Source organism: Cetorhinus maximus, chromosome 9 (genome assembly GCF_964194155.1).
Source record: "Cetorhinus maximus chromosome 9, sCetMax3.hap1.1, whole genome shotgun sequence".
In the NCBI taxonomy this organism is placed as follows: Eukaryota; Metazoa; Chordata; class Chondrichthyes; order Lamniformes; family Cetorhinidae; genus Cetorhinus; species Cetorhinus maximus.
Window position 1 is genome coordinate 4,298,895 of NC_135887.1, and position 10,478 is coordinate 4,309,372.

Genomic DNA, 10,478 nt, shown 5'->3' on the forward strand with positions numbered 1-10,478 from the left:
CAGCTTATATTTCACCCCTTTCCTATTTTTACTTAGTTCTGTTGAAGGGTCATGAGGACTCGAAACGTCAACTGTGCTCTTCTCCGCCGATGCTGCCAGACCTGCTGAGTTTTTCCAGGTATTTCTGTTTCTGTTTTGGATTTCCAGCATCCGCAGTTTTTTGCTTTTATCTCTCTATTATATAGCATAAAGATGCTTCCCAGAGCTTTCTTTCAACATAACTGGATGGACCTGAATTTTAGGGGTGTTCATTTCTTACAAGCTAAAGACTGCTATGGTGTGAAACCAGCACAGAGTTTCTAGTGGCTGGGGAGTGCCTGTTAAAGCAAATCACTCCAAATCCTTTGAAGGTATACTGAACATAGCCCAACCATTTAATAAATGAAGTGAAATGATTAAGCTTTCTTTGACAATGGCATTTATGGGATCATTTTTCACGATGCAGATGTGCTTGTGAAGGGTAATTTACTGTACTATTTTGGGATCTATATGTGATTGCGTGGGGTCTAATTTCTGGATCGCACTCACACTATTTTGTAATCAGCTCCCAGCAACATTTGTTTATGTGGGAGCAGGTCACTTGCTTCCCCCCTACCTGAAGATGTTGAGTGGGAGGAGCAGAAAATAAAGATATTTTATATTCTTTATCCACACATTCACTCAGCCCTGACCTTAGCTTCAGCCGTTAACCATTAGATGTACTTTGGAGAGGAAAGAACAATAAGGAAAGTCAAGAGCTGTTGCTCTTCACTTTCCTTAAAGGTTGGAGAGTAAAGGCATTATGGAGAGCAGCATATGGAAGCATTAGTGTCAGTAAATAGTATGTGCACTTAAAACTGAAGATTCAAATTTCTCCTATCCCTGGAGCTGCAGTAACTGAGAAATAAAATCCCAAGGGGTGGAAAATTTGAATCCTCTTATTTTAATGCACATCACATATGGAACAGAGGAGGCTGGGGGTAGATTTGATTGAGATGTACAGAATTGTGAGGAGCTTGGATAGAATGGATGAGAAGGGCCTATTTTCCTTACCAGAGTGGGGTCAGCAACTAGGGGACATAGATTTAAAGTGATTGGTAGAAAGATTAGAGAGGAGATGAGGAAAATCTTTTCACCCAGAGGATGGTGGGGGACTGGAACTCACTGCCTGAAAGGGTACTGGAAGCAGAAACCCTCAACTCATTTAAATGTGTCCGGATATGCGTCTCAGGTGCTGTAACCTCCAAGGCTATGGACCAAATGCTGGAAAGTGGGATTAGGCTGGGTGGCTTGTTTTTCGGCCGGCACAGACATGATGGGCCGAGTGGCCTCTTTCTGTGCCGTAAGCTTTCTATGATTCTATGACTCTATGATCACCATCAGCAGTTTCCCTCACTCTAATGTTGTCTCATCAGAAAATTATATGTATATTTTTGTGTAGGGGCAACTGGAACCTAGAAAAAAGACTGAACATAGTAATAAGAAGTACTTTTTCGCCAGTCAAATAAATATGTACAAAATTAGAGAGGGATGCAGCAATCTTCATGGACAAAGACTCCCACTGAGAAGTATGATTGAAGCACATATAGACGAAAGAATTTTAATATATCATCTGCAGTCATTCACCTGTGTATTGCACAAGGGGAATCAAGACCAAATGTCATTGAGAGACAGGGGATAACTGGACTACAGTACACTGTTGGAATTCAATCCTCTTCAAAGTCAAACATTCTGTCATTTCTATATTCCCATTATAAATTTGAATGTTCTCATTTATAATGGCCAATGCCTGTGTAAATGGTCATACTGTAATTATGCCCTCTTGCCAAATGGAGTGATGGGAACACTTCCACTGTTGGGCGACTGTAATTACAGGATGACAAGTTTAAATAGGCAATTTCCATGATAATGGAAAGTTGACAGGATGTTGGTGCAGATGTCAATTTTTTAATATATTAACAGAGGTAGGCATATCGTAGAATAAAACAGCATAGAAAGAGACCTTCTGCAAGCCTGTGCCAACTCTTCTGATCATAAAAGCAAAATACTGCGGATGCTGGAAATCTGAAATAGAAACAGAAAATGTTGGAAAAACTCAGCAGGTCTGACAGCATCTGAGGAGAGAGAAAAACAGAGTTAACGTTTCGAGTCCGTATGACTCTTCTTCAGAGTATTCTCCCTCCACCTGGACCCCTCCCTCTGGCCTCTTACCTGCTCTTGATCTTTTCATTGAGAACTGTCGGTGTGACATCAGCCATCTCAATTTCTCTGCTCCTGTCACCCACTCTAACCTGTCTCCTTCTGAACTTGCTGCACTCCGTTCTCTTAGGTCCAGCCCTGGCTTTATTATCAAACCAGCCGACAAGGGTGGTGCTGTTGTTGTCTGATGTGCTGACCTCTACCTCGCAGAGGCTGAGCGCCAACTCTCAGGCAGTTCTTCCTACCTCCCCCTGGACCATGACCCCCACCGCCAAACATCAAGCCATTGTTTCTAGCACTGTCACTGACCCCGTGTCCTCTGGAGATCTTCCCTCCACAGCTTCCAACCTCATAGTTGCATAAACCCGGACAGCCCGCTTCTACCTCCTGCCCAAAATCCACAAACAGTACTGTCCCAGCAGACCGATCGAGTCAGCCTGTTCCTGTCCCCCAGAGCTCATTTCTTCCTATCTTGGCTCCAATCTCTCTCCCCTTGTCCAGTCTCCTGCCACCTACATCCTCAATTCTTCTGATCATGTTTGATAAATATTTCAGAGCATATGAAAGGCTTTAGAAGAGATTGTAGTGTAACCACAGAAGTGGCCCAGTCAGCAAGTCATAACCAACACTAAACCCAGAGGTAGGACTACACCTCCCACAAGGCCTTGCACAGCGGGACTCCCCCCCCCTGAACTCTCGCGAGATCTCCTGTCGCTCCCTGTACTTTAGGCCGGGCGGCCCCGTGTTCGCCCTCTTTTCCTAAGATGGCTCCGAAGGCGAAGAAGGAAGGTGAGGGGGGCCCGGGGGGCGCAGGCGGCTGCTTTCCGACACCAGCGAGCGACACGGCGGCTCCCACTTCACCTGCAGCAAGAGGCGCCTTTTCTGTAGGAGAGGCGGCGGATTGTTCAGTTTGAATGGTGTTGCTGCGGCGTTTAAGCTGCGGTTTCGGTCGGACCCGCTGCCCAGCAACGTGGTGGTGATTGCGGGCCCGGGGTGGGCCTGAGACCTGGGGCCGGGGTAGGGTGCGGGCCCGGGGTGGGCCTAAGGCCTGGGGGCCGGGTAGGGTGCGGGCCTTGAATAAGACGGAGATCTCCCAGTGATCCCTTGAATAGGACGGAGATCTCCCAGTGATCCCTTGAACAGGACGGGAGATCTCCCAGTGATCCCTTGAATAGGACGGAGATCTCCCAGTGATCCCTTGAATAGGACGGAGATCTCCCAGTGATCCCTTGAATAGGACGGGAGATCTCCCAGTGATCCCTTGAATAGGACGGGAGATCTCCCGGTGATCCCTTGAACAGGACGGGAGATCTCCCGGTGATCCCTTGAACAGGACGGGAGATCTCCCGGTGATCCCTTGAACGGGACGGGAGATCTCCCAGTGATCCCTTGAACAGGACGGGAGATCTCCCGGTGATCCCTTGAATAGGACGGAGATCTCCCGGTGATCCCTTGAACAGGACGGGAGATCTCCCGGTGATCCCTTGGTCCTGGTTTTCCATCCTGGAGCCCGGCCTCGGCTGCTCTTGTGTAAATGGACCCAGATCCTCCCAGCCCCTGTAGCCAGTGATCTGGATGCTTTGACATGAAGGTAATTTGATTTTGTCTAGGATTATCTGATGGTAGTGTTTCTGTGTTGAGTGCCATCACTAGGTAATTTAGGAGTGTTGGTGAGCTGCAAACCTATCGACAAGGGACTATGGTAGTAATCATGAAAACTGGGTCAGAGTCTAGAGCCTACACTGTGAGCCTATCACCTGGCAGTTTTAATATTTGAGGGAAAATTCTGCTCATTTTAAGTTAAAATGAATATGATAAAATTTATATGGGCTAATCCTGAGAGACCTGTGTCTTTTTTTAAGATTGCTACGATGTTGAATGTCAACTTGCATGTAACAAACTTTGTACTTGGAAATAGGTGTTTGTGCTCTTTATTGGGGGGAAAAAAGCGAAGGTATAGGAGTTGTAATTGAAGACTGATTTTCCTCTTTAGCTGTCCCTGCCAAGACTGAGGCTAAATCCAAGGCCTTGAAAGCAAAGAAGGCCATTTTGAAGGGGGTTCATAGTCACAGGCAGAAGAAAATTAGGACGACGCCTACCTTCAGGAGACCAAAGACACTCAGACTGAGAAGGCAACCCAAGTACCCCAGAAAGAGTGCTCCCAGGAGGAACAAGTATGTCTTCAAATGGCTTAAAATTTTAAAATAAACTTTAGCTCGTTCTATTGTAGTGAGGGCTTGTTTAGATCTTTCAGCACTTCTTGAAGCGGAGAGGGTAAAAGTCACAACTTAATTTCTGGAACAAAGCAAAATACTGCAGATGCTGGGAATGTGAAGTAAAAACAGAAATTGCTGAAAATGCTCCACATGTCCGGCATCCTTTGAGAGCAAGAGAGGGGGGAAATAGAATTAACATTTCAGATTGCTGACCTTGCATCAGAACTGGAAAAAAATTAGAGACGTAATTGTTTGTTTAAAGAAGGCTGAGGTAAATTATGTCAAAGAATAGGATCCTCAGCCATGTGGAGTTCTCTTTCAAACTCTGATGCAATGCATTGTTGTGTGGGTTTTTCAATGTGGCTGGTAGTGGACACAGACTGACTATGGTGCTGTTCCAGTTAAGATCCCCTAACTTAATACAGATCCAGGATCAAATTTGGGCACCTTGTGTTCTACTATTGTGATACTGTGCTTTCCTTAAGTTACATTCATCCACTGAGGCATTACAGAGTTGACTAGTCTCCTGTTTAAGGTTTGGAATAATGATATGTTAGCGGCTTTAAGTGTTTTATTTTTGCATATAGGCTGTTATTGCTTTACAACAAGAAAAATGGAGAAGTTATGGGTGTCCATTAATCTCCCTGAGTTAAGAATCTGCAGGAACATAATTGGTGCAAATGATGTATTTTAGCGATCAAAGCATGAGAATTTATGATTATCACATTCTTGTACTGATGCACCTTAATCTGCAGATACAAGCAACGTAGTTTAACATTGATATTTAGTAATCCCTTTTGAAATGTCGATTTCCTCTTTTCCAACAGTGAGCTTTTATCTACCTCCTTATGAATCAGATTTTAAAATTCAAACTTTTTTGCATGTCTTATTCAGATTGGACCATTATGCTATCATTAAATTCCCTCTGACCACTGAGTCTGCTATGAAGAAAATCGAGGACAACAATACTTTGGTTTTCATTGTTGACATCAAGGCCAATAAACATCAAATAAAACAGGCTGTCAAGAAACTGTATGATATCGATGTAGCTAAAGTCAACACACTTATCAGGTGAGCAATGGGATATTGAATACTGAATGTTTAAGTACCTAACAGATTTATTTATTTTTTTGAAGTGAAATATATTGCAAACATGTGTCGAACTTGAAAAGGTATAAATAGTTCTTGAGTATTTGGAAAATGGTCTGAAATTGGGAGGAAACAAAGAATTCCCAAATCACATAAGTCAGTGGGTGCATATAATGTATTTATGTGCTACATTTAGTGGGTTTTCTGATTAATAGTCCCTTGAGCTTCCATTCGAATTGCCTAACGGGGATATTGAGTAGCGTTGTCATTAGGATTTCAGTAAGATAGGCCAGTGAAATGTTTATGCTTTGCCCATTTGAACTTTTAAAATGGTGCAGTTGGAAATAGTGAACACTTCCAGTGTAACACTAAGCTAGTTGCCAGCTTGGTGACAATGCTGCAGTGAGTGTTCAGTAAATGAATATCCAGTAAAATACAGTCGAACACTTGATTGTGGGTGAGACAAGTTACCGAACAACTATCAGGATTAATATTGGGGGCTCTGTGGTGGTTTGAAGTGGATTTTGACTGTCAGAAAAAGTTTACAATACCATGTTGCGAGATATAGTCCATTAAGTAATAGACAGAGTTGGAGAGTATGCTTAAAGGTATGTGAATCCCAATATCATTGTACTTTACTTTGAAGGCTGTGTGTGAATTAAAATTTGTGTCTCGTACCAAATTTGCTTGAGTTCATTGTATGCATCAGAAAAGTTGATTACTTTTGACCGTTAAGTAAGACTTACACTAATATAAATGCAATATAGGAAACATAGCCAGTTTGTAGACAGCAATGAAATCAAATGCAGTCAGTTGCAAAGCGATGGCAATTGTCTACTGGCCTTCAAGAAGGCTGCCCACAAAGATCTAGTGGTCTCTGCAGCGTGGATATTCCTTTTCCCTTGTCCGTTTGAATCTGACTCGTTGCTGAGATCTCCAGGAGTCCAGCAATAATTGTCTTCAAGCAGGTTTAGCAGCCAAACTCATTGACGTGTTCTCACAGACAGTAAAACTGCACTGATCCCTCATTTGATTTCACTGTTTAAAATTTATAGAAAAATTGGGGCATAGACAAATTTAAAATATCAAACTTAAGAATTGTTATATTGAACCATGGGATTTTTATGATAATGGAAAAAACTTGACATTACACAAATATAAAATTGGTTTTCAGGACCAGAGAGGTTCTTCATTCATGATTTAGCGCAGCATTTTTGAAAAAAAAAGTTAGACCTCATTAACAAGGTACATGTACAAGGGAAAATTATTGTCAGTTTAGTTATTTCTAAAAGATTGCTGCCTACAAGGACTACTTTTTAGTGATGTTGGTTGAGGGGTAAATATGGGCCAGGATATGGGAGAACTGAGCTCTTCAGAATAGTGCCATGGGATATTCTGTCTACATGAGGGCAGACTACTTCATATGCTTTGATTTATTGCAAAGAGAAACCTTGTTCCTGGTGCATTCATGTTTAAATTCACTTGCATGCTACTTGATGCTAAAGCAGGCTTTAGAAATTTGTCCATGAACTTGATAGCAAATTACTATACATATGCGGAGTGCCTGATCTTCAGTGCTACATATATAGTTATCCATTTTCCAGCACTCTTGTCAGTTGCGTGGACAGTTTCAGATTATGTACAATGTTTTTTTGTCAGTTATCAGTATTATAGACCCTGTCTGTTGAAGTAGAAAGTGCATTTGTAATTATTTTAAGAGGTGCTGATAAACTCTACATCAGGGAAGAAATGGTGAAATGGGCTTTTATTTAGACAATATATCCAGTGTTATACAATGTTAGATGTTTCATTTTTCTGGATTACTTAATTTAGGATCATATGACTTCTGTGAAGTAAGGAACATTTCACTTTAAAATGTACCAAAAGATTCATTTTAAAGACTCAAGAATTCAAAAGACTTCCAACTGTTGTTTCTTGTTAGAAGGCAAAACACATCTGTGCACTCCATGGTGAGGTAGAACTTTCCAGGGTAAAGAAACCTAATGGTGTGCATTGACTTGTTGTTCATGTCTAGTCACTGAGATGTCAGTATATAACTGTGCTGCTAGATTACATTGTTAAATGATCTGAGTTAAATTCTGGAAATTGTGCTGCTTGCACACATTGCATTGCCCTGAAAAAAACTATACTGGGAAAGCGTGTTGAAATCTGGTTCCCATGACGTAAGTGAATTGTACAGGTCCCAGAGCAGGGGGTTGAAGTTCTGACTGGAGGGATATGCTTTGCAAATCACTAAATAAGGTTCAGACTTGTTTTACAAAATGGATTAAAGGCTAGTATTGGTACTCTGAATGAGACAGACAGAGAGAGTGAGACTGACTGACCTTGAGCTTTTGTCCAAACCTGTCTTGTGATCTTGTTAGAACTGTGAAATTGTGTAGATGCCACTGGGTCATTGTGCAAAATGATGGAAACTGTTTCACCTGATCGATGTGAAGAAATTGATTCAAAGGAACCGCTGATGCACAATGACAAACCTTGGGTTATGCATTTATCTCCTTTTTTTGTCTCTGGTTTATGATGATTGGTCTCTCTTTTAGGCCCGACGGTGAGAAGAAAGCTTACGTCCGTCTGGCCCCAGACTATGATGCATTGGATGTTGCTAATAAGGTAATAACTTTAATGTTTTTAGTTTTATTCTCTGCCCCCCCCCCTCTCCCTCCCTCCCAGCTGCTGACTAACTGAGAGTAGGTTCACTGGACACCAGCAGCCCTGTGCTCCTTGCCAACTGGCTATTCACATATAAGCCTTGTTAACAAATGCTGGTAGGACTTGCTAAATTGATAAGTGTACTTTCCAAGGTCGACAAGTGATGTGAGCCCTGACTTAATTTATTTCCTCCTCAATTGGTTATTCTCTGCCCATGTTCACTTAAGTTACATAAAAACCTTACTGCAATTTTAATTTCTCCAGAATTGTCATGTAAAAGGATAGAATTCTGAGGCACCATCATTTCACTGTAAAGGAACAAATTGCTTGTTTCCTCCAACCAAAATACAAATAGGACAGCACGAGTGATGGTAGGTGTGCATGAACACCTGGTAGAAAAGAGACGAGAGATCCTTTTGCGGGCCAGCTAGAATTTATGGCTCAGCTGGGAATGGGATCAGTTTTTCCTGTTTCCGTTTGTGCCCCATCAAGGGTGTGCACGCAGGCAATGTAACACCTGAAGTTGTCTTCAAGAAGGTGCATATTGTTACAATCCCTGTAGAGCCTGATAACTTTGGTTGTTTGGAAAATTCATCTCAATGAAAATAACCAAAGGTTTCTCTTTTTTTTTTTAAAAAAGACTTTTACAGAAACAAACTAAAATTGCCATAGATTAAAGATGCAACTGATTCATCATACTAAAGTTAAATTTCACATTAACAAATGCAACCAAAATATATCTTACAAAACAGTCTTACATTACATTTCTGGCACACATGTAGCATGAGAGGAACAGTGACAAAGTTGCTGCCAGCTTCCCAGCAGATGTTCACCTCTCCCCACCTTGCCAGGTCAAAAATTCCAATGTCCTTTGGTAGTCATTACACTCTGCCTAAATTTTCTGGATTCAGTTATCACCGGCAAGCCACACCTCAATGACTCCTTGTTCCTTAAATCTTCAAGAGACCCATCTGTTCTGTTCCCATTTTTTTGAACAGAAACTGAACCCTTGAAGAAAAAAAAAATCCTTGTTCTTTAACACAAACAGTTTTCCCTGCTTTCCCACTGCGGCAGCATTTATTACTGTGTATCAGCAGCATTTTCTGTTCTTGAGATAAGCTCAGCACTTGTGATAATATTCTCCAGAGTGATGTTCCCTTTTTGCTTCTTGTGCAAATGTGCATTCCTTTATATCAGTGCCTCCCACACACTTTCCAATGTTTGGTAACTTAGTATGCATGGGATTTGTGGTATACACCTTTGAAGTACTGGAATGATGATTTGTCTTGCATGGTCATTGTGAAATTTTATATACTCCAGCTTGGATAGACCTTTGTTCACTGGTCCTTTTCTTCTTTTACAGATTGGCATCATCTAAACTGATTTCAGGAAGAGCTGTATAAATATTTCAATAAAGTTTTAAAATGAAAGATGAGTTCTTTTGGTAGTGTACCTTGGGTTTGATTTTCCTTTGGTCAATTGGAGCAGTCTTATTAAACCCTCAATGCTTTGCTGCTGGAGTCTTCACCTGTGCTGTTGTCATTTCCAAGTTGAACTATTCTGATGTTCCTATTTTCCACCCTCTTAAGCTTCTAGCTTATCTAAAACTGGTGTCAGTATTCCAACCTGCTTACTTAATGTCACCATTGCCGGGTTACATTGGTTCTCGCTTAAAAATGAACTCTGTTTTAATCCCATCATTGTGTTACCCACCCTATTTCTGTATCCTTCTCTCCAACACCCCTCCCTCTAGCTTTTTCCATCTCTGACCTTCTGTGAATGCCTTTCACCCCATTGTGTGGCTATGTCTTCTGTTGCCTCTGCCTCACATTGTGCCTAAGCCATTCACCGTTAAGACCCTTCACACTTGTTTATTTGGGCAGGCTTTGATTCTAAAAAATACTGAGGGCTGAAAAATTACCACCATTTGGTGGAATTTCAAATTTTGGATCACAGAATTCTGTCCCTTTTTCATTTTTTTCCCCCTGACCTCTGCCTGGCCCAGGAGAACTGTCACAGACCCCCTCTGCTGATCTACGGCTTTCTGATTGGGAGATGTAGAGGCTGTGTCCCCAGTAGCTGCTGCTCCCATGTGCAGTCTGCAGAGTGTCTTCTTGCACTGGGCCATCTTCCTGATGCAGGATGACTGGATCTTTTTGCCAAACCTGAGGCCTCATTACTGACGGAGTGACTCAGTCCCAGCCCAGCACTTGACTTCAGGCGGGGAGGGGGAAGATTACAGCTGGCTGTGGTCTCGCCCATGTCCAGCTTTCAGCAACAGTTGTCACTTTGTGCTGGCTCCGCTTACTTGGGACCCAAGCACCC

The 10,478-nt window shown here is 42.2% G+C and overlaps 1 protein-coding gene and 1 non-coding gene across 2 annotated transcripts; both read left to right on the top strand.

The window, feature by feature from the left end:
• The first annotated feature begins 2,871 nt into the window (after positions 1 to 2,871).
• Positions 2,872 to 9,588, top strand: rpl23a (ribosomal protein L23a). Its single transcript, XM_078547956.1, has 5 exons — positions 2,872 to 2,967; positions 4,172 to 4,352; positions 5,289 to 5,465; positions 8,045 to 8,114; positions 9,517 to 9,588. The coding sequence occupies exons 1-5, from the start codon at positions 2,943 to 2,945 to the stop codon at positions 9,529 to 9,531; spliced, it is 468 nt and encodes a 155-aa protein (XP_078404082.1). The 5' UTR covers positions 2,872 to 2,942; the 3' UTR covers positions 9,532 to 9,588.
• LOC144685101 (small nucleolar RNA Z17) lies at positions 5,068 to 5,138 on the top strand. The gene has a single exon (XR_013577620.1). It is a non-coding gene; the product is annotated as a small nucleolar RNA Z17 (small nucleolar RNA).
• Positions 9,589 to 10,478: the final 890 nt, after the last annotated feature.

Excerpts from the sequence above, each read along its gene's own strand:
- rpl23a (XM_078547956.1), top strand. The coding sequence starts at position 2,943 with ATGGCTCCGAAGGCGAAGAAGGAAG. Across the intron at positions 2,968-4,171 it reads TCCGAAGGCGAAGAAGGAAG|CTGTCCCTGCCAAGACTGAG; the intron begins GTGAGGGGGGCC and ends TTTCCTCTTTAG. Across the intron at positions 4,353-5,288 it reads AGTGCTCCCAGGAGGAACAA|ATTGGACCATTATGCTATCA; the intron begins GTATGTCTTCAA and ends TGTCTTATTCAG.